The following is a 25,010-nucleotide window of genomic DNA, read 5'->3' on the forward strand; positions in this document are numbered from 1 at the left end:
TTGTTACATGCACATTTACTAACACTACTGCATTCACTACTACTATCATCACCAGCACTATTATTTACTATTGCTATTTACCAGTATTATTATTTTTGTGAGGTTACCCTATTCAGTAAAGCTTTTGGTATCTCTTAAGAGACTTTAAAATGAAGATGGATTATGTTGTTATCCAACTTGTACTGCTATATTACCGAAAGAATACTTGATACTAAATATTTTGAACTGTATTCAAAAGTTCATTGCCTCTTCACAATATTTTGACATGATTTGCTTCTTTTCTCTTTCATGCTGCTTCTCAGAATATAATGAAATATTCATCTGAGGTTTTGACAGCAATTGGAGTGTTATAGCTTGCAATATACATATAGAATTTAAGAAGAATATATAATAATTTCTTTGTGTCTTTTTTCTATGCTTTATTCCTGTGAGGAAGGTAAGAAAAAATTTTCCCCCTCAAGCATCAGTCAAAGGATGCCATTAAGGAAGAAGTTCTTGCATCAAATACACTTTTGAAGAATTTTGAGTACCCAAATACCAGAAATTTCACCTTTTACAGCTCCCAACAGCTATAACTATAGATATGCATTCTTCTGGAACTAGGTACTATTTATTTACAAAAACAACTTGTATTGAGAAAGCCATAGAAGTTCTCATTAAATCCTGATCTATCAAAAAGAAAGTGCTGTGTGATATGTTTAGCTCATACCACTCAATGTAATGGTCTCAATCTATGAACGAAGAAAACGAGATTAAAACCAGCTGCAGAGCTGTGGTTACTCCTGGCAGAGGCTTGGTCTCTGGTAATATTGTACCACATACAAATATAGCTGTGGCCTGCAGCTGGTCCACAGGACCCCATAGTTTGAATCCTCTGATGTTCTCACTTCTGCAGTGCCCTTGAGGGCCACAGAAGCATGCAGAGTCAGAAGGAGCTTTTGCAATTTTGTCTTGAAGGTAAGCATACAGCACCTGGCCTCTGACTGTGAATCAATGTGAAGCACTGTCTTGAATGTATTCAAGCTGCCTCCTGTCCAGCTATGCCAAAGTGGAAGAGTCCTGCTGGGCTGTCTGTGCTCTGTTTCTCCAGGAGCTGAAGAAATGAGGAATAAAAAAAAAAAAGCTGAAGAATAAAGGGCAGTCAGGTTTTGTCCTTACAAAAATAAAAAGATAAAAAATTTAAAAATGTTTTCTCAACATTTTAAGCAACCTAATACTGGTATTAAACCCTTTTGTACTTAGTTTTCTAGCTGCATGAAACATTTAATGATTTTAAGTTCTGCTTCAAAAAACTGTGTTTTATAGGGGTTCATATCCTGGTCCATTTGTATTCCTCCTATATTGATGCTAATGGAAGCTGCAGGAAGGGACAGGTAGGGTAGAACTTTTTATTTATTACTTTCTTTTGGGGGAGAAAATATGCTCAGCTTTGCAAAGCTTAATGATGCCTCTGCTGTGGCATTACGAGCTTTGCTCTGTGCATATCTTGATCTTTCTTGGCACAGGTGTCCTCCCAGAGGCATCCAGTGAGAAAGTGGTTTTTTTTTGGCTGCCTGCAAAGCAGTAAAAGTCCATCACCATTTCAGTTTTGGATATATTTTGGGCTCATCTGTTGTCACAGAATGAGGTGTTTATTTGGAATTACTTATAAGTTCCATCAGATCCTAATTACATCAGGTCCTTATTACTGTCAAGCTTCAATGCCTAAGAATAACATAAAAATAGAGCAAATGTTGATTTTAAGTATGCTTTATTTATTAGACTGATGTCTCAGTATTTGGATGTAAGAAAAAATGAAGGCAGCAATAGCCTCTTGCTATGCAATAAATTGTGTCCCTGTGGTTTAGTATCCTGCCCACCTGCACTGTCTCTGCTGCTCTGTCATGTATCCCTGGCTTAGACTGATGCCCAGCACAGTGGGGTCATGATGTGATGGTGTGGGCTGATATTTCACTTTACTGTGTTGGGAACTTTAGGCACAGCTGAAACAGGCTCTTATGATGCCAGAATAATAGGCACAACTCTTAGACCTGTTGTAGTTAAATTGTTCTGATAATGGTGACGTTTGCAATGCAAATACCGTGCTCAGGCGCTTTCGGTCTGGAGTGAAACCATGTGGCTGGAATGTGTTGAAAGCTCTTTTGAGTAAGCACTGTCTGTTTTGAATTTGGCTAGTGTAAAGGGAGTAAGCTTAGGACTCAAAGGCATTACAAACCATGATGAAGAATGAAAAATTGAATGCAGTAGTGGGGAAGGACTGTTAACTGGCATGTAGAAAATTTTGTGACGATGTGACACATTTGCCTTTTGGCATCTTTGGCAAAAATGTTACAGTACAAAAAAGAACCCTCTAAAAAGTTAACCTAATACAAATGATATGAGGGTATTCCACCATTATTATTATTATTTATTTCTTTTTATACTTGTAATAATTCAGGTGCTTTCCAGACAGAAAAGCTGCAGGCTCTGCCCCAAGGAGCTTACAATCTAAAGGTGGACAAGGAGAGAGACGTGAAGGAGAGAGGGTCTACAGAGCAGTCAAGAGGCCAAGATGGAAACTAACCAAACAAATATGATTTGAACACATTCCTGCAAAGCTATACAAACTATTTTCCAATTATGACTCATATTTTCCATTTTGGTTTAACTGTATCTGCCATGACACAAACAGGTGTGGATGAAGGAAGCTTTCAGTATGTGAAATCAGAGAGAGTAGCACATGTGTAAGGTAGAGCTGGAAAACTCACCTTGAAGTATAGAGATGAGAGGGGTTTGCCTGGATTTGTAAGACACAATTCAGTACCAGGACAATTTAGATCCAGAATGACATGGCTTACATGGGATAGATTCCATCAGAAATGTAAATTCACTCTATGCATCTGGAAGTTCCCTAATACATCCCAGTATGAATTACAGAATCAACGATGGCAGGGCTGAGGAAGTTAAGAATGAAATAACAACACTTCTGTAGTATATTCTGTGGGGGAAAGAATGGTGTTGAAAGCTAGGGGTGGTTAGTGTTATGCCAGTTGTAAAATGACATTTTTAATAATGTAGAACACCAGCCAATGATTAAAAAACCCCACAATGTTTAATTTTAAAAATACTGGTTTTAACTAAGACAGTGAGTCACTCATCAGTTATGAAAAATACGATTAGGTTTTCTTTATACATTTAGTATCTATTATAAAACACCCAATCAGGTTCCCCCAAACTGTAAAATTGCCAAAGAAACTCCCTTAAGGCATGCCTTCTAAAACTTCTCAACAAATTGCCATATTTATTCAAGTACTCAGGGGAATCACTGTATGCATTTTTATTCCTGAAGTATCTTTCCCTTATCAAATCCAAGTGTGTTGTAAAGGCAGAAGCTAATAAGCAGCTGAATATTAAAGTGCATAGGTTGTCCACATGAGGAAAAATAGATGGTTGAAGAAGCAGTAGCTGTGGTGATAAAAGCTTCTTGGGGAGTAATCCATCATCAGTTTTTAGTAGGCCACAGATATTTCTTTTCCTCTAAGAAACATTTCTACAGTCTTCAAAACTTGCAAATGCATTTCTAACAACGGAATCAGGACAGTCACACTCCTCTTGCTGTGAGGGAAAAGTTGTAATTAAATAATCAAATAGACCTATTTTTCATAATTTACAGGTATTCATATTCCTTCAATAAATAAAAGAATATAATTTATCTTCTGATTCTGTATAGATTTTGACACAAGTTTCTAGCAATTTAAACAAATGATTCTAATAGCTTGACATGAATTATGCTGGCAGGAGCCACATATGATTATTATGGTGCACAGAATCTTTTAAGAACCTACAAAGTTAAATAAAAGCTTACAAGTCTCTTAAGCTACTTTTTATTTGCATAGAAAAATATTTATCATAGGAGTCAACTATCATATGAGAGAAATTCCATTTGTTGTAATTGAAAAAGATAGCTAAAAAGTTTCTGTGGGTTATTGCAACAGTACAAGAATACAAGATGCTTCCATTTATTAAAAAATGTAAAACAAATCGTGAAAGCTAAAGCAGGCTACAAAACAGAAGGTCCTCATATTTTCTTTCTCTTGACTACTATGTTACAAGATTATGTGCCACACTTGAGTACTATAAAGTGTAATTCTGCATTAGCTAATATAGTTCTTAAAACATTCCCCCCCAAAAGCACTATGCAAAATATATATATTTGTAAATGCTTCCTCCTGTAAGCATCACAACCTTGTTATCACATAGTCCCCCTGAACAATTGTTTCCTGTTTCCCATCAGAGTCAATGCTAATGTCCAAAGCCTTGCCCAGCTGATCCTGTGGAGTGGCAGGTTCTGAGCTCTGTAACTCCATTTTCTCTGTTTCTGAAGGACAAATACTCCCCTCTTCGTGTGAATCCAAAGACTCACTGGTATTTTGTGACTCAGCTAACACACATTTTTTGCCAGGATTTCGGAAGTTTAATTCACAGTTCATGATCAATTCTCCCTCTTCCAGTTCATCAGTTTTCTCACATTGTTCTTCTGCCTGTTGGCGGGAAACTTCTTCAGAAACTGTGTATATTTTATTTTTACTCTGCTCCACAGAGTTTGTTTTTGATCGTCTGTGAAACAACCCGAAATTTTTTATGTCTGTTACAAAATTCACACGCTTTTGTTTCTCCTGAGTGGACTCTGACACCATCATTGCTGAGCCATTGCTTACACTATGTCCTTCAGAGGCGATATTGGCTGACCGTGTGTGAATCATCGTTGTTATGTCAAAAAGGCTGAAGGGTTTCTTCTTCCCTTTCTTGTTTCCTTCACTCTCACCATTTTCTTCATTTTCTGACAGAGAGGCAGTGTCTTTGCTCATCTTCCCAGTCTGCAAATTAGACAGCTTGCTTCCTTTTAATAAACCCAGGACTTCAAAGCGAAAGCTGGAAATATCTTGTTTTAACTCCTAAAAGTTAGGGAAAAAGATGAAATGTCAGAACATCAAAGCTAATTTGACTTTTCTTTTGAAATAAAAAGAGAAAAAAAAAAGGGGGAAAAAAGGGCTTATGTTTGGGTCAGTAATAAACTTTACTCTCTCAATGTTGGGATACCTGGCATCTTCAAGGCTGAAGATCTTGCTCTAGGAAGCAAGTTATATGCTACCTGAATAACTGAGTGTAAGAAATATGCTTCACAGTTTTAAAATATCTTACTAAGTTACTAAAACACCTATAAAGATAAAAATAAACACATACCTTAAAATTTTCCTCTGTCAATCCTTCCTCAGTTTTGGCATCTCTTATCATTGCTGCAACATATCTTTTAACCAGATTTCTCATAACTTCCTAAAAATGCAAAGCATTGTATTAGCTTTCTTCGTATTAGTTAGTAAATATACACTCAGGCTCTGCTTGGGCTTTTCCATGCTTTAGGAACATGACAAAAACTATACAAACCTGTTTGCAAATTTGTTTTGCTATTTGATGGAAAATACTAATGCTTATTATCCTGAGAAGGGATATATTGGGTTTGACCCAAGGTATGTTTCCTGCCAGTAACATCCAGCCTGGCAGCGAGCGATGCCTCATGAGGAGAGCAAGTCTGGTGTGGTTGTACAACTTTATTTCCAGCTATTCTCTCTCAAGCCTCCTGTGCTGTGAGACACAGTGACTCTCTGAACAAAAATTATAGTTCTAGGTTTAATTGGCTGTGACAGGCTTTCTTATGCATTTTGAACTAATGTAAACTTTCAGCATTCAAAAATCCTCTCCCAAAAATCCTCTCCCACAGTAGGGAGTAAGATTCTATTTTGGGTTTTTTTTTTTAACCTTCGGTCTGGTAGCTTCCATTGTTGTTTTCTAAGAATTCTAGAAATTATTTAGGTTGAAATAGATACCTGGAGGCTGTCTGAGTCATCTCAGGGCCATGCCCAGTCAAGTGCTGAATATCTCCATGGGTGGAGATACTGCAGCCTCCCTGAGCAACATTTTCCAGTTCTTTACTACCCTCACTGTGAAGACAATTCTCCTTACCATACAGAATTACCCTTCCTTCAGCTTGTGTCCATTTTGTCTTTTGCACTGTACCTCGAAGAAAAATCTGGCTCCTTCTCTCTAACCACCCACTATGATATTTAAGGCAGGAGTTATATTTCCCCTACCTCACTGCAGGCTGAAATCTGAGCTGCTTATACGACAGTCCTCTAACCATTGGTGCCCCCTTGCTGGATCCCTTCCAGTTTGTCAGCATCTCTCTTGTAGTAGGGGCCCAGCCATGACATGCTGCTCTGGATACAGTCCCACAACGGAGAGCTGGAGGAGAAAAATCACTTCCCTCAAAAGGCCTTCTATACAGCCTCACTTATTCAGTGTAGTACATGTGTGGTATTGAGTTTACAGATAAAAGGCAAACTGCTGCTCTGTGCTCACCTTCCTCATGATTCTATAGATCCCTGTTGTACTTCCCACAGCTTCCTCTTCCTCAGGTTGGAAAAGTCACAGCTTACCTAGTTATTTCCCATATGGGATTCATTAACTACCAAGCCTACAGCTCACACCTTGTTAAACTTTTACACAACAAAAACTCAAAGTAAAGATGAAAATTATTCATTGTGAAATAATAATCTAAAAAAAGTAGAAACTGAAGAAAGAAGGATGAAAAATAATTGCTTACATACAGGGGATCTAGGCAGAGGGGTTATTAAGGAAGTTATTAATACGGCATTAAAGCTGGAGAGATGAAGAGCAGGTTCTGATGGAGCATGTCAGTTCACTGTACATATGGTCCTGATGATTCTTGGCAGGCAGGAGTTTGCTTTTTTTAAAGGCAATCCATGTTAGACTGGGCAAAATCCTGGATAGCATGTTACTGCTCCAGAAAATATCCTTTAGCTCCAAAAAGAAGATAATTGTATTCTGAAATTCTTTTGTTTGAACATCAAAAATACTAAGCTTGTTCGTTGAAGAGGAAATAAGTGCAGATTTTTATGGTTTTTCCCATTTATTTTCCTTTTCCACTTTCTCATGAAACTCTTCCATATTTTTCTTTCCTCATGCAGACATTCTGAAGTCACAGAAAAACAATTGCCCAAAGAATAAACATAGGCCTGTACCTGGTATTGATGATGTCTCCGCAAATTGTCAGCTGCACGTCTCTGAAAAATAGAAAAGAATAAAAAGATATTAATCTCTGTGGGGAAGTAAAATATTTAAGCATAGAAAACAGCAGGCCTGTGCATTATACAGTATCTAGCAAGCTGAGAGAAGAGGTTCAAAATCTGTTGAAAAATGACAGTATTTCAACAAAGCCTATAATTTGCTTTATAGAAAGGGGAAGGCTGCTGTGGGGAAGGCAAAGTTGATTTTCTACATTTTTGTCAAAATGCTTTTATTCCTGCATCAGCATGGATGTGATGGGGCAGCCAGGTCACAGGTTGCAGAGTCCCAAGGCCAATGATCTGAGAAGGAAGTGGAACAATGGATCATGTCACTCACTTGTACAGACTGAAACATATTTTACTGAATTGAAAGAAGCTTGACTCAAGTCAAGTTAGATTTTTCTTGGAGGTACACAGTGAAAGAATGGGAGTCAATGGACATGAGTTACAGAAGGGAAATTCTGCATGGAAAATCATCAACATGGTGGGATTGTAAAGTCATTGTGTAAGCAAGGCACTTGCTATGGCTCCTAATGTCTCATTTAAGGTAAAGCTAATCAAAACCTGCACTATAAAACTGTGTTAATGAGAAAAGCTCCCCCTCAGTTCTCTGTTAAAACCACTTAGTGATAGAGAGCTGTATGGAAGAAAGAAACAGCTTTCAACACAGTATGGTGTTGATAAGGAGGGAGGGTAAAAGGACAGTAACTCTGAAGAGGAGCAGCAAAAAGAAGTGTGGTAAGATGAAAAAATCGCCCAGGTTTCAAGCAGGTGAATTAAATTAAACTGCCATATCAAAGGGCTGCCCAGAAAAAGACGAGGAAAAAAGGCCGGATTTATTTATTCCCTTGACTTCCTTTTGTCCTCAATTGCATAATGAGTAACATATCCCCATCCTCTACAATAATTATTCCTAACTGGTGAAAGAAACACAGCTTTAATGTAGACTCTCATATCTGCAACTGACAAAGAAATAATGTGTCTGACCACTGATTGTATCTCTACAAAACAGAACACTTGACAGAAGCTTAAAGCAGGGGGAAAGGACATCCAAGGGACTTGTTAAAATTGACTTCAGTTGCATAGTAAGGCAGGCACAGCAAGTTATTTAATCTTTATGGTTTTTTTACTGAAAGAAATGATGAACCTTCTCCCTGTACTTGGAGTCAGTTTACACTTCAGGGTTGATTTCTTGTTTGCAATTAATTTGAGAGATGCAGTGGCTTCGTGGCTGGGCTAGCAAAAACTAATAGAAAGGGGAAAAATCATTATTTCCTAACCAGTCTGAAGAGCCTCTGTGGGGTAGGGCTTTGTACATGAAAATGCTTTCTTCAGTATTTTTCCAGATTGTGTTTCTCCATCTACGCCTTGTAAACGAGAAAATGGATATTCCTTGTGATTAAGGATGGAGGGATGGGCGAGCTTGTCCATCACCAGGGCCAGAGGGGACACTGCAGCCGTGGGAAGGCTCATACCCTCACAACACCCGAACTTAGCCGGTTTTTAGGAAAAAAAAAAATAAATTCAGCTTTCTTGCAGTTGGCCACACGATGGAGATGTTTCATTCTGCTGAGAGAGCACTAAGGGAGTCCATGGCTAAGAGAGCTCTCAACAACAGATCTGACTCACAGGTGAAAGGAAAAACAATTTAGGGTGTAATTGAAACACACTTCAGGTAAAGTGAATAACTCCTAAATAAAAAATGCTGATTCTTTTCTTGCACAATACTTCCTACAGCTGCTGTCTATTCTGCTGTATTTTACAGTGAAATGTGAAATAAATGCATAGGTTCAATTCTGTATCTGTTACAAAAGCTATCTAGATACCATTTATCCTTTTTTTGCAGCCAAATTGGAAACTCCCAGAAACAGAGGCTGTTGTTTTCCCCCTTAATGTAATGCCAACAAGTACAATTTGGGATAACTATGTGAAAAAATTTATGTAATAATGTGTCAGAACAGTTCTACTGCACTTAATTGTTTTCAATCCATACCACCAAGAAGCTGAAAGAAAATTAATTTAATTGTGTGTTTGCATGCACATCTACAAACCTCCTCCACAGGGAATTACACATAACCTATCAAATTTATTATCAGCAAACGTTTCTCTATCTCTCATTTAAATGTTTAGGTTCCATCTCCAGTTCCTAATCATCTTTTGCTTCCTTTTGAAAGTAGAATGAATCTTTGCCTAAACACATCTGAAAACCAGTCTATTCACTAGAAATAAAATGTCATTAACATTTATATTGTACTTATTTAGTTCTCAGCTGGCCTGCTTTTCTCTACTCAGTTATAGTCTAATTTATGGTTCAAAATTTGTTTCAAGTAACCATTGTTCAGTGTGCATGAAGAAGTTGAAAATTATGACTGGCAAAAGGATGAAAGCTTAATTTTACTAAAAATAGTAACAGGCTGGGAAACATAATTATGCATGTTGAATACAACAATGAAATTGAAGGGGATGCTGTTGTCACTTTCCAAAAGGGGGCACTAATATCCTTTAGGAAGCTTTAATAGTAGCTCCACTAGTAGTGTTAATTATTCTGATCCTCCTGTTTATGCCATTGCTAGCAATTTACACTGTTTGGAAAAAAAGATCTCTTTAGCAGACAAAAATTTAATAAAATTGTGTTACTTATTTTGATGTGTTTCATTAAAATATATTTTACAATGCAGGAATACAAATCCAATGCCTGCACTTGACCTTAAACTGCTAAGTGACAAAGAAAATGGAAATATTGTCTGAAGCTGTGGGATATATTCCTCATCTTGACTAGAAGCATCACCTTTAAAGGATTAGAACTTATCTGTGTTGACAGAGAAGATTCTCCATGAAATGATTCTTGGCTATACAAGGAACACTCCAGATTATTGATTTCCACACCAGATGGAAGGCATTATTTCTTTGCTCAACTTTCAATAACAGACATTACAGAGAAAATACAAAATGCTTACACTGACTTAGAAATAGCATCATTTTCCACTAGGTGAAAAAAGAATAGGAGAAGGGAAAAGGAGATTTTCTGTGACAAATGATAATAAAATTGTGTAGGTTGCTCAGAAAATGGCATAAAATTCTGTATAGCTAGAAAAGAGGCAACTGTTTATCTAAACATCAGATGCAAAAAAAAAATTACTGAAGCTATCTCTGGCAATCCTCTCAATTTTCACTTCTGAAATACTTAAAATTATAGATGAAACACTTTTTGGTGACTGATCAGATGTAAAGTAGAATGTAATTTGAGGAAACAGTACTGTTTGTTCTGGTGGGACTAGGATTTCTTTTCCCATATATCTTTTTTTCCTGATATACAGATGGCCAACAGCATCAGCCATAAGCCATAAGCCTTGTGCAATCAGGAAAACCTCAGCCTAATTAATAGAATTATATTACCAATCTGGCTTTTGCAAAGGTAAGTTAACAAAATTAATAGAACTGATACAGATATAGATGATACAGATATATGTGAAAAGCAGCACACAAGCATGCACTTATTTCAGAATTTTAAGTGTAGGAGATACCTGATAATAGCTGAAGAAAATGCTGCATACCTGGGATATGTCAAAATGATAGAATAAAAAATATGTGCTGAACTCTGAGTGGTAGAGGAGCTCTGTTGGATTCACAGTGGAGCTGAAATATCAGTAAATCCCATGTACCTTCCTGGCCTTCCTTTGGCTGAAGCTGTGGCTAGAGAAGCTGCCATCAGCATGGCTGGGCACCGTGCTGCTTTGGAGAAAAAGCCTCTCCCTTGAAAAACCTCCCCCTGACTTCACCACCCACTGCTTCAGCTGTCCCTCTGCAACAAAGGACAGAAGAACCACAGAACTGACATCCAAGGAAAAGCAAATTAATTGCCTTTTTTTCAGAGGCACCTCACAATGCCACAGACCGTATTCTTGCCCATGATAGTTATATTATAAACAGCAATGTAGATGATCCTCCCAAGCAACCATGTCCTGCTTATTTTTAGTGGCATTTCTCTTCTTCCTATGGGCCAGATAAATTATTTCACTACAATGTGAGCTGTAAACTCTCCTGACCCTCAACCCTTTCTTTACACATTCTGCCTGCATATACTGAACTCTCAACTGTAAACATATATAAGTTTTACAGTGGATTCTTGATACATTTAATTTGATCCTTGACTCAGTCCTAGTTCATGATTCCTGGCTTTTTGTTATTGAGGACTTTTTGCAGAGATCATGCATAATCCTTGCCAGCTCCTTTCTGTCTATTATCTATTTTGTATAATCTAGCACTGACTCACTCTTTGGATGCACATTATTGCTTTTTCTACTGGAAAACACCATAGCACGTCACTGCTGATTAGTGCTTCCTAATAGGAAAGTTAACATTTAGAGATTTCAGAACAGAATGTTTTGAAATCTGAGCTCTGCCTTACAGACAATGTGGCATCCATCCATCCATATAGCAAATATAAGAAAATCATATTATAGCATTTTTTTACTCTTCCAAACTTGGTTGTAGAGAAGGAGACAGAATTTATAATGCAGGACTCAGTGAAAGGAATAGATCTCTGTAGCTCAGAGGCCAAAGTTATTACAGAGCAGATACAACTGAGCTGAAGTCCTCTGAGATCCCTGAACAAGAGGCAAAGAAAACTCTTAATTAACTTTTGGTTGAAAGGGCATAGAGGTCCTAAATTTACTTTGTGTTGTAGCTTGTTGGGACAATTGAAAAAGTTCTAGGAAATCAAGGCTGAGCTGTGGGTATGGGAAGTTTGTCAGAACCAGAAAGAAGTGCTCTCCCTCAGGACAAACGATGAGATCCCTGTAGTGTGCGCATTTGTTGACGGATTATTTGACCTCTTGGAGGATGTCCAGTTAACAGCACCTATCTGGTGGTTTGCACCTATCCAATGTGGAAATAAGAGCACAGAGTACATATGCATATATCATACTCCATTTTGGAGCTTGGGTGACTAACTGGGTCTGGAAATTGCAAAATGTTCCAAATTTACATAAAACTAATGGGGCTTGTGTTACGCTGAGGAATTAGCTGAAAAACTTTGTAGTTTTATGAGATGCCCATATGGTGGACTGAATCTGCCTGGTCAGCCACAGGCACTCACTTTTTTCAGGGAGCTGGAAGTGTGGTTGCCATGATGGCTCTGCTGGGAAGCTCTCTGCTTCAGAGGGGTTTCAGCTCTAATTCCAGCTAAGAATAGTTCAACTAAGAATCTAAGATTCAACTAAGAATATCTATTCTGCAGGGGAAACCAGTGATGTATATGGCCCTACTGTCCCACACGCTTTAGGGATTCCACTTTCAAATAATTAAAAAAAAATACAGGAATCAACTAAAAATGTCCCACATCTCTCCCTCATGGATGTCCTCCATCCCAAACAGATCAGTAATTAGTGGTTCACATTCAAATCATGAGGAAGCTTGGTTCAGTTCCTTCTCTTCTCACAAGAGTGCACCTTAGCCCCTGCGGTATCTTAAAGATCTTGAGAAGGAAATTTCTGTTGTCATAGCTTTTATGCTTGGGGTAAATAATTAGATATCCACTGGAGAACAGAAGTAAATCTGGGTCTCCTCAGTCCAAGATATTTGTTTTAAATGGCACCTGCTCCTTTCTTCAAACAGAAATTTCATCCTGAAGCTGAAAAGTCTTTCCCAACAAAAGCTTATTTGAAACTGAAATATATTAATTAAAAGCTCTGATGTTTAGAGATTTTGGGGGATTTTAAACAAAAAAAAAACAAAAAGAAAATTCTTTGGAAATGTGTATTTTGGAAATATATTTTTCCAAATATTTGGAAAAATTCTCAAGTAGCTTGGTGCATAGACTCCCTATCCTTTGACCCTTTGCAGTAGCAATTTTCCCAAATCTAAGATGTGGGTTTCTTGAAGGTGGTATTTATGTACCCTAGCAGGAGGTAGGTGCAGGAAGTAGACATGATCTTTCTGAATCCTCTTCCTCATCATGCCATTCAGCATAGAGTTGGGAGCACCCTGTATCTTTATTATTCCACTTGTCCAGGAATGAGCTTACTCCCAAATCTGCAGTTTGAGTGGGTAAGAAAAAAAAAATTCCTTATCCCAGATGGAAGGTCTGACAAGAAATATTGTCCTGAAAGTTTAGCTGGGCTGTATAAGGTTTTTCTGTCTCTGTCTCAGTTGAACAGAAATATTGTGTTAAGCAACCCTCTGCTATACACTGGCATCATACCATTAATTTTAATATCATTCTCTCAGTTTACACTAGCTAATCATCCCTACCAAATGTTTAACAAATGCCTAGAAGCATTGCCCACTCTCCCACACACATAAGTACATCACTCTCTCTCTTGACTTTTTCTTTCTAACAACATCTCATAATTTCTCCTTCTGTTGGTCTCTGCATTTACTTTTTTCACTTCCTATATTACACAGAGATGTTTTACTCTTAAGATTATTCACCATTCATGCTAGTTAATGTTCTCTTTAAAATTTCTATATGAATCATTGTTAGTCTTTCTTAAAATTTTTTTTCAGTGTGCTTCTTGTCATCCATTACTGGTTTGATTCAATATCACCCTCATGTTTGTTGGTTTTTTTTCCTGTCTGTTTCTTTCCTATATGTACTAGTATGACATCAAAATGAAACAGTTTTGCTTTCACAATTTAGATACTGGCCAACAATATCAGTATATTGCAATAAGCCTTATTTGAAGCTTTCTACAAAGAGGATGAAATCAATTTATCAGCATAGTAATTGTGAATTAGTTTTATATGTCACTTTTCCTCTTTACCATATATCTGTACATGCATGTGAACTTGTTCCTCCAAGTACTTCTAGAGATTAAACTGCATTTCAGGATATGACAGCAGAATAGGTAGGAAAAACTTATTATTCACTTACCAAGAAATAGGGAAGAAATAAAAAGAAATGGTTGATATAGAAACAGTCCATCAAATAATTGTATCATGCCCCCTGACTTCTTTGAAATGGATGGAATTTTTTTTATAAGAATCAATAGCACAAGACCATACCCCTTTCTTTTCCCCCTTACCCACATTTGTCTCCCTCTTAATGCTTGGCTGAGTTCTGACAGACTTGAAACATTGATATTCATCAAATCACTATGGTATAAAGAAAATGCCATTATCCACATCTTATCTCAAACAGTATTCTTCATGCTGGAGCTGGCTAAATTCAGCCTAGTTACTGACTTGCTCATGGGAAATGAAGAAACATAACTAGAGAGAATTAGCTGTTGGTGGGTTAGGATGTTGCCTGAATATTTGCACTGACATTATGGAAAAAGTGTATCACTGACTGAGGTATCTCAAGTAGATGAAGTTAAGGGGGAAAAGTTCAAATCTGCTTTACCAACTGCATCTACCAGAGAAAGTAAGTAGCTGAGATATTACACAGGCATCTGCTGAATCCAGGTGCAGAACTATTCTTGGTCGCCTTGTGTGTCTTTTCCCCTCTTTTTTTTTTTCCCCTAGAAATGTCACTGCTAATCAGCAGTATCAGAATATGGTATGATTTCAGAATGGGATTCTGAAATAGCTCTACCTTTAAATTCAAGAAAACAAGTCCAAATAAATGCTGTCACCTTTGAATTTTTTTTTTTAATGGGAACAGCTTTTGGTAATAATTTTATGGCAAACTCATTTCATTCCCTGTAGAGAGACAGAGAGACAGAGAATATCCCATGATGAATACTTCATACATGAATCTCTGGTTCATGGTATTCAATTATCCCTGAACTGTGAAACTTGAGCTAGGGATTAGCAACCAACAATTCTGACACTGACAGACAAGTGTACACATTTGATCTGTTGTATTTTTTATTGCTCTTAAACTTTCTTGAACTATCTGTAGATGAAGCACAGTCATGGTTCATAATTTATTGTACAGGGATATGATGATACTTTCTCTTCAAATACATTGACATGCATGTAAAAAGTTAACATTCTCTGCTAGAATAATTGTCTAAATCATATGCATAATACTTGACAGGTCAGACACACTGTAAAGCTGAGAAAAAGTCATCTATATAGCAAAGAGGAGGACTACAGGCAGAGTAAACCACACAACTTACCCCTATTGTTCCAAAACTTTCAGGCTTTCTTCTAATTTTTTTCTTGCAAAGGTGTCTCCATAACCATTTGATCAGATACCACAAAGACTTTGGGCTTGGTATGACATTAAAAGGAGTGGGCAGAGTTCCTCCTTCTTCAAAGTAACTCATCCAGAGTTTTGTTCGAGCAAACTTCCACTCAATGTCTGCATGATCCTGCACACAAGAAACACATCATCGACATAGATATTGCTGTAATTAAGGAGGTGAAATAAGCCCCTAAAAATCTGAAAAAACTAAAGCTAGAACAACCTTGAAATCCTAATGAACTGTCTTTTTAAAAGACTGCCATCTTTTGACAGTACATCTTTAACACAAAGTAAAGCTAAGCTACTTTACCTCAGTAAGATGTTCGATATGTAAAGTATGTATCTACTTATAAGCACTTCTGTCCTGTTACAAGCTGTTAAATTATTGAAAGTTTCTCAAAAAACAGAAGAGGTAATTACAAGCAGAGAAATACTACATTTCTAGAAGAAGCAGTTTGTTGTAATAGCAGCTCACCATTATTCTGCATAGATCAGTCTAATTATGCTGCTCTGCAGCTGCTGCAACAGGTCAGCAAGGCTCATGCATTTTCTTAGAAATTACCAGTCCCTAAAATTCACAGATAGGTTATCCAACAAATCATGAGGCTACTAAAACTATTGAGTCAAGTATCTTCTTTTTCTTACTACTTCAGAATTCAATGTTTGGAATAGGTTGGGGGGGTGGGTTTTAAACTATTTGAAATTTCATTTCTTTTGGAACCTATCTAGCATTGTAAAATCCTGAAATTTTTGGGAAAATGAAAGCTAAAGGCCATGGAAAGATGTCTAAATCCTAGCAGTTGAACAAGAAGTTTAGATCACTAATGTTAGATTTGGATAGCCAAGAACCTCAGCTACAGGTATAGTCCTGGTCATACAGTAACAAAAGCAACAATTTACAACTTGTAGGAAGAAAAGTAAGCACTAAGTTTTGGTGAGTAGTACTATGCTGTGATCTGGTTCACTAGACTCTGACAACTAGAGTTATACAAACACAGGTGGTCAGTTTTTCTTTTGTGGAAACACTTGTAATTTCCAGATTGGAAAAAAAGGCATATTTATAATCTTAAGACTGTGAAGCTTTCTTTTGTTTGCTTTCTGCATGATCATATTTGAATTATGATATGATGAATCAGTGTTTTTTTTCTCTAAGACTCCTTAATAGACACTTTAGATATAAAACTATGCCAATTGCTCTGGTAATGACAAAGACAGTTTTCATTGAAGGAGGAAGCAGGACTAAGAAAGTCCTGCTTTCTCAAAGGAAGTTGAATGAGAAGACATGACCTTTAGTTTGAATAGCTAGTGTCCTTGGAACACGGGCACCCCATTTCTGTTAACTGAATATCCATGTCAGATAAAAAAATAAAATAGCAGTCTTTCAAATGCTAATAAATATAATGTATTAAAAATGAAGCAGCAACAGAACAATCCTGGGCAGTCTTTTTCTAAGAAGTCCTGCACAGTGCAGCTTGGGCAGGGCTGTAGCCCATGTCACTTGCCAGAAGCATCAGGACACCCTCCTCAACCCACGAGCTGGCTTCCTCATCTCTTCCCCATTTGGTGTTGTGGGGAAATTTCACTTTAACCAGTCCAGCTTGGGTCCGGTTTCTTGTCCTTCCAGAACAGTGCAAAAGAATCAGAGCAAATTGCAATATTTGTCCCAATGTCCTGTCTGTGAAGTGTTTTACTGCCAGAAAAATTGAATGTAGGAACAGAGAGAGGGTATATATTAGAAATTATCTAAAAATAAGAAACAACTTACAGCAATGAGTTGGTAAGAGTTATTCATCATGGCTATTAGCATGTTGAGTAGAACAACCAGAGATATTACATTATAGGTACCAAACATGGTGGCCCCAACAAATTCAGTGAATTCATGCCTCGCTTTCACGTTGGTCACATAGAGATTGATGAGTCCAAATATAGACCAGAATAATGACTGCAGCGTTTCAAATAACCTGAAAAACAAAACCCAGAAAGAATAGCTGTACAATAACTACACATTTGGTAGGTTGTTCAATTTCTCCCAAAGCACACAAGAGTTCTTGACTTGACTGAGATGAATGACATTTATCACAATATAGCCAACATAGAGGGAATATCTAACTAGTGAAACAATGGCCTAGTCTTTCAAATGTGGGCCTCTAGATATACAATACAGTCTATAAATAAGCTTGCAAGCAAAAGTCTATTTTGTTCAAATTACAGAGAGATAAATATAGTTTCAGAGATGTCAGGTTGGACACCCTCTTTTGAAGTACTTTGACCCTTTGCTTTAACTATAAGGGCTAAAATAAGGATCCAAAATAATTCAAGTATGATTGTCAAAGTAATTATTGTGTCTCGCCAGGATGTTGAAAGAAGTATGGTATCCTTATCCTCATATTATGCAATTCTGATTTGTTGAGAGCAACTGAGATAAAAATAGTTGAATAATTAGAAAGGCATTATTATCATTAGCATATGTTTTGTTTTATAAAGAAGGGAAACACACACAAAAAAATCCTGCTGCTCTCAAAAGAAATTTGTGTTTTTATACCTAAAGCAAATTATATTCCCTTAGAGAAGTTTGTACAACATCTAGGAAGCTAGTCACAATGATGAACTTTAAAAAATAATCCTCTGCAGCTAGATACATCGAAAATTTTCTCTTTTTGTTCTGTGTTCAGCTACGCTGTAGTGTCATAAGAATTGTCCTGGTTAGCTTGTTCCTTGAAAGTATGGAGCACATAAAGCATCAAATTTTGACATGACATATACCTTCTGACACTAGTACCAGTACTCCTCACTATTTCCCAGATGAATATTGCTTCCCTCAATGCTGAGATCTGAAAAATTTCTGTGTGCTTTTCTGTTCAGATCACATAAAGTTTAGACTTGCATGTGTTATTAATATACAACATAAATAGGCTGTGCCTGAGGAAAATTACTTGATTAAGATGATATAAAGGCTGCTATTTTTATAAAGTTATTTTCTCTAAGAAGGAAGCCATTGGTAATAAATATATTTTTTTAAAAAGCCTAAATACACAGAAGTTAATAGTTAAATAGATATTTATAGCAGTAGTTTGATGTAGGTTGAAAGGTGAAAGACAAGAGAATTAGTGTTCATTTGGCAGTGTTTTGGTTCTGCAGATGAACTAAAAACTATAATGAAGTAAAATTGATTTTCAAGAGAAAAAAAAAAAGAAACCGTTTATAATAGAAATTAGAAATTTGATTGTTTGGAGTAGAGTCAGTAGAATGTGGGACTGCATGTTTTTTGTATAGCCTATCACATTTGGAAGGAATCTTCAGGTTTTAGAACACCAGACTTATTTAATATCCACAAGTAGACATGGAAGAAATGCATAGTGACAGCTGCCTGGATGAGCAAGGTCTGAACTGGTGACTTTATGCAACTTCTAATCTCATTTATCTTCCTCTTATCTCTATTTTACCTCATATCTTTTGAGATATCTTGAATTGTACAGACTTCACTGTGGTATGAGGTGAACATTATTAGAGTGATGAAATGTTAAGTTTTTTTTATTATTAGGGTAATATTAGATGTGTTTGTCAGGACACCACTGCAATACCAACAGAAAACAGAGGTTCTTTTCTGTAGACAGTATCTAAGTCATTAAAATATTTGGGGAGAGGAGTAGGATAGAAATAAATAGCTACTTACGTTGAAAATGCATTATTCTGCTTTTCACATCGTATTCCTTTGCAGTTGCCAGGTTCATTTGTCTCATAGTAGAAGTACAGCTGGTTCAATCCATTTGCAAAAGCGAGCAGCACAAGGCAGTATATGAAGAGAAACTTCAAAATGTCCAGCAACATTCTTCCTAGAGATATCTGCAGAGGTCCCAGGTGAGAATTTGCAGTGAATAATGAGATCAAGCGCAGGGAGCTGAAGATGTTTGCAATTGCAAACAGGGCCTCAGCCACCAGGGTTGGATGCCACATGTCCCAGCTCTCCCGTGGAACTAACCCACTGTACTGAAAACAAGCAGAAGGGAAGAAATTACTCCTCTATTTTGATGCATAAACAAGCATGTCAGTTCCTTTATAAGCTGCTCAATTAATTTGCAGATATCACAATAAATTTTCACAGTAGCAAAAATTTTCACAGTTTAAAAATTCTGACACTGCAAAAGGAACAGTTTTGAGCACCTTGCTTTTTAGGATTATAGAAATTTCCAGCTGTACAAGCAGGTAAATTATTTATTTGAAGGAAAGTGCAGGGCTGACAGTGATGGATAGAAACCCACAAAAGCTCTGGCAAGTACGAAGAAAACATTCAATCACCAAGTAAGTATATCAATTAACACTAATATTGGACCAATGATGAAAAAGATGTTTATTAATGAACCATGGCAAACTGCTTATGTGTCTCATTATCAAAGAGTCTGACCCCTGAAACTGTGACTTCTGTTCAGGCTCTACCAAAAAAAAAAATATTCTTGAAGATGAAAGATATTTGAACTGAGGAATTGAGGATTAACTACTATAGCAGACTCATTATTATTTATTTGAACTCATTAATCTGTTTTATAGAACATATCAGATGAGAGAATCTATGCTAGGAAGCCTCTAAAAAGGGGATAATACAATATAAAGCAGATTTCAAAGGGGGCCTATGGTGTTATCTGTATTTACCTATTCTAGAGCTGCTGGTTATGCCCTGAGCAGTAAGGAAAGGGACTCCATGTGTCACTGGGGCCAGATGACACAACATAAACAGGCATCACAGCATTTCACCACACTCACCCTGCAAAGAAATTGATCACTGTCAGAGTGGTTCAGAAACACCTGAGTAACATATGTTAAGTCTGTACGACCTGATCAGATGCATCCCAGAATCCTACAGAAACTGGCTGATGTAGTTTCCAAGTCTCTCTCCATCATATTTGAAAAGTTTTGTCAGTCAGGTGAAGTTCCCAGACTGGAAAGAGGAAAACATAGCACCCATTTTTAAAAAAGGGAGAAATTTAAACTTTGGTAACAGCCAACCCATCAGCCTCTCCTCTGTGCTTGGAAAGGGCAAGGAGCAGATCCTCCTAGAAGCTGTGCTAAGGCACATGGGGGACAGGGACACAATTTAAAGCACCAGCACAATTTCACCAAGGCGAAGTCCTTCCTGACCAACCAAGTGGTGCTCCATGATGGAGTGACTACATCAGTGGACAAGGGAAGGGTTGCAGATGTCATTTGTCTGGACTTGTGTAAGGCTTTTGACATGGTCCCTTGTGATAACATTCTCTCTAAATTGGTGAGAGATGGATTTGATAGGTGGGCTGTTCAGTGGATAAAGAACTGGCTGGATGAGTGCATCCATGAGTGCATGCCTGGAGGACAGGATGTCATCCAGAGGGACCAGGACCAGCTCAAGAAGTGGCCCCATGGGAACACCATGGGGTTTAACAAGACCAAGTGCAAGGCACTGCACCTGGGTCAGGGCAGCTCCCAGTATCAAGACAGTCTGGGGAGTGAAAGGATTTGGAGGAGATGGAGTTGAGGTGCTGGTAGATGAGTGCTCACAGCCCAGAAATCCAACCATATCCTGAGCTATACAAGTAGTGGGGCCAGAAGGCCAAGGGAGGGTTTTCTGTCCCTCTACTCCACTCTGGCGAGATGGCACCCGGAGTGCTGTATCCAGCTGCAGCATCCCGCATGCAGGAAAGACATGGACTGTTGGAGTTGGTCCAGAGGCATACAGTGAAAATTATCATAAAGCTGGAGCACCTCTCTTCTGAGGAAAGGCTGAGAGAGTTGTGGCTGTTCAGTTTGGAGAAAAGGTGACTTTGGGGAGATCTTGTGGCCTTCCAGTATCTAAAAGGGTATCATAGCAAAGATGGAGATAGACGTTTTACTAGGGCCTGTAGCAATAGGAATAAGCTAATGGCTTTAAACTAAAAAAGGGTAGACTTGGACTAGATATAAGGAAGAATTTTTTTATGATGAGGATGGTGAAACACTGGAACAGGTTGCCCAGAGAAGTGGTAGATAACCCATTCCTGGAAACATTCAAGGTCAGGCTGGATGAAGCTCTGAGCAGCCTGATCCAGTTGAAGATGTCTGTGCTTATTGCAAAGGCACTGGATTACATGACCTTTAAAGGTCCTTTCCAACCCATTTCATCCTATGACTCTGTGATTCTACAATCCAAACTGTGAAGGGGAACGCTGGACATTGCTTTGGACACCAACAGTCGGCAAAGGCCCCACACCAGGGTTTCTCTAACCAACTGGTATTGCATGTGAAACTGTCCCAGTGCCTGACAGCAATCCCTGGCACAATGCCATTTACTCATATACAAGCAGCCATAGCAGCTTTGGTTTTGGATTTGGGGATGAGAACTGAAAAACTGAAAAATAGCCCATTAAAGAAATAAGAATTACTCAGCCTTACATTTTGTTCACCTGTGATATTTTTTCTCTACAGTGCAATGAATTAAATCTAGACCTAAATTTCTATGCTGGAATCATAGATCAGTATTCTCTTCATTAGACTATCCCCTCCCTAATGATTATGCTCATCTACCCCATTCACTATGGCTCTCTAATCCAGTTCTGATTGATTCAAGTTCAGTGATAAAAAACAGGCAGTAGAAAATAGAATTTAGTTACTGGGGACAACACCTAAGAGATAAAACAAGAATAACAAGCAGAATAAATTATTTTCAGTGTGTCTGAGGATAGATATGAAAATTCCTCAGCATGATTCCTATAATGGCTTTCTTAGAATAATATTTTACAGCACATTACTGCAAATTCTCATGGCATGTTACAACCCTCACAGCTGAAAACTTGCACCTTTTAAAAAACTAGGAATAATTGTCTGTACAAGCAAAGGTTGGTACTGGACAGTGCAGTAGATACTCAGATTAGGGAAAAGTACACAAGCTGTCTTGGGGCAATAAAGTAAAATACAGTCATGGAGAAACGTGAAGAACATTCAGGAAACTGGGAAGAAATGGAGTTTTTGTTAGAGAATCAAAAGCATCAAACTGCAGACATATTTTAGGTGAGGGCAAGTAGTGACAGATTCCAGGGAAATTACAGATGTGAGAGAGTTGGGAGAAATTGAAGAAAATACCCTTCAGAGAAACACATGGAACTACAGGACACTGAACAAGTATAGCACATGATATACCAAGACAAGAAGAATCAAGTTTAACAAGTCAGGTGTGGACAGCCATATCTGCACTCTGCCATCTACTCTTACAGTCAGCAAAGAGAAATGAGCAGTTCTAGAGTAGTGGGAAAGCAAATACCCCACATAGGTGAGTTGCTCTTTAAGTTTCTCTTTCTCCTCATTGATTGTCGGGGAAGGGGATAGACTGTCTTATGGCTCTAGTCTGGCAAGATGTGTCCAATGTCACATTTTCTAAAAGAAATTATGTCAAGCAGAAAGGTGAGGAAAAAGGGACCTTGTCTATGACGTCCTGAATAAAGACACAAAACTGATTTGTTCGAACATTCAGAAAAGATCAAATGACCTTTAATTTGTAAAAGGGAAATCAAAGGCACAGCTGTGATGTTTCAATGTAACTGACTCTTCCTTTTCTGGGCCCAAGTGCTTCCTGCATGTTTGGATAGAATTCAAGAGGTGTCACCATCGTAAGTGGAGAGTGATGGCTGTTACTTCAGTGTTGAAGAAACATAATTTAAAAGACTGTAAATACTTGGCAGAAAAAAGTGAGAAAGGTGAAGGCCTGAGAGATAAGTTTCGAAATTGTCTGTGAAGTACACTAACTGCAAGAAGACAGCAAACAATATAAAGAAAATAATGAGTATAAGAGGTCTCTTAACAACAAACCCCTATTGAATACACTAACCAGAGCAGAGGATGCTGAAAAGGAATCTAGAAATATTGAAAAAAACCTCTACAGAACAAAGCAGCTTTCATGTGAAAAGGAAAATACAGAAGAGCAGCAAAAAGACTAGGTATACTAAAACCAGGGACAGTGAAAAAGAAAAAAAAATGTATCTTAGAGTCAAACCACATAGAATTGAAGTATTTTTTTCTCACTCATGTTTGTTGAAGTTCTTCTGTTCTACACAGGATAAATAAATTAATCTTGTTCTAAGGAGTGGAGAATGGTAAGAGAAAATATTGCAACACTGAGTTTGCTGTAAATCATGGTGTTGATACTCTGCAGTCCTCTATTTGGTGACCCTGATGAATTTCTAACCCCCCTGGAAATGCAAACACAACCTTTTGACATACAGCAAAGCCAACCACCACTTAATTTGATTAAATAACACCCATTATTGGCTCTGTGGTTGAAGGAAATTTACATGGCACATCAATGGAAAATTAAGAAGAGCAGAAAACAAATTGAGCAGCACATAAACAGCAGAGGTTCAAGGTAAATATATGATGCTTTTGCAGTGTCAGCCAGGGAATACAAGGTAATAATCCCTGATCCTTAGTCAAAGGAACTAAAATGCAAATTCAATATCTGAACCATTTGTGAGAAGAAACCTGCTGGATGATCACTGTTTTCCCATTAAAGCGAAAGGCATGAACTCTCGATCTCTTGGAAGCACCACAAGAGATCAAGGAGACATGTAGATCAGGCTACCTGAACGTTTAATGGGCTGTTGGACCTCAGTCTAAGATGACCCTCTTGTTTCTGGTCACAAAGAGACAACTTAAATAATATCCATTTCAGGAAAAGTACTTCAAATACTTTCCTGAAAAGTCATATGTAAATGTGAACTCTTCCTATTTAAAAATGTATGTGGCAATCTTTGCATTCATTATGTGGAATTTCAAGCAGCAGTAGGAAGGGGGCAGGAGGGTGGCCTAGCAGAGAGCTTTACAATGGTAATTACACTGAGGAATAAGGTCCATAATTTCTCAGGGGTGGAGAGGTGTTAATCTGCCTGTGTAAATGGACATTTAGTCTGTGAATCTGATAAAATACCAATCAAAACAATTTTACAATGCAAACATGTAACAATATGTTAGCGTCTGCAGAACTGGGGGCAGGAGAGATATACAATCTTATTTACTCCTGAAAACAGTAGACTTGACAAAGTGATCATTAAGCCAGTTAATGTTGAGATAAATAATGTACTTTAGCTACTTTTCAGAGTTCTTGCCCTGAATAGGAATTTGTTTCCCTACTAGATCTTCACATCAGAGGCTGAGGCACATTATCAGCAATATGAGATTGTATGTGATTTTTAGCAGAATTGGAAACAAGCAGCACTATGTCCAATGCTCAAGTTTAGCAAGTATTTAAGAGAAAGCAAGAAGATTCTGCACACATGCACTCACCTTTACATACCAAAACAAAATACATTATATTCAAAAAACATAAAAGGAACCATTTTTTCTTAGTGCACCTAAAAACCCTTCATAAAAACAAATGTGCTGCTTAAAATCTGTCATCTTGTACTTTAAAAAAATATAACAATGTACTATAGATTATGATACTTTTATGGAGGAGAGAGCATTTTCAATGGATACACTGGATAATTTAGGAAGACCTAACATGTTGATACAGAGACAATAAACTACAGGCCATTGAAAATTATAAGATGTCATAATTTTATTTGAATACTGGCAATGAAACCAGTTACTTTGAGTTATCTTACCAGTCTCTCATCCTGAAATTATAAGCTTTGGTGAATTTTACATTACCCCATCAGCTACTCTAGATAATATCCATCTACTTAACTACTGCATCAGTAAGAGCCTTAAATGGGCAATAAACACTGTATTTTACTCTGGGAATATTTATCACACAG

General features: G+C 37.6%; 1 protein-coding gene across 1 annotated transcript in view; it reads right to left on the reverse strand.

The window, feature by feature from the left end:
- Positions 1-3,597: 3,597 nt before the first annotated feature.
- TRPC4 (transient receptor potential cation channel subfamily C member 4) overlaps positions 3,598-25,010 on the reverse strand; it is a 134,083-nt gene continuing 112,670 nt past the window's right edge. The window contains exons 6-11 of the mRNA XM_059493776.1: positions 18,932-19,245; positions 17,024-17,219; positions 15,191-15,385; positions 7,080-7,121; positions 5,224-5,313; positions 3,598-4,934 (exon numbers count right to left, since the gene is read on the reverse strand). Of these exons, the coding sequence (XP_059349759.1) occupies positions 4,218-4,934; positions 5,224-5,313; positions 7,080-7,121; positions 15,191-15,385; positions 17,024-17,219; positions 18,932-19,245 (1,554 nt within the window). The 3' untranslated portion in view covers positions 3,598-4,217. The remainder of the gene's footprint in view (positions 4,935-5,223; positions 5,314-7,079; positions 7,122-15,190; positions 15,386-17,023; positions 17,220-18,931; positions 19,246-25,010) is intronic.

Source organism: Ammospiza nelsoni, chromosome 2, assembly GCF_027579445.1.
Source record: "Ammospiza nelsoni isolate bAmmNel1 chromosome 2, bAmmNel1.pri, whole genome shotgun sequence".
In the NCBI taxonomy this organism is placed as follows: domain Eukaryota; kingdom Metazoa; phylum Chordata; class Aves; order Passeriformes; family Passerellidae; genus Ammospiza; species Ammospiza nelsoni.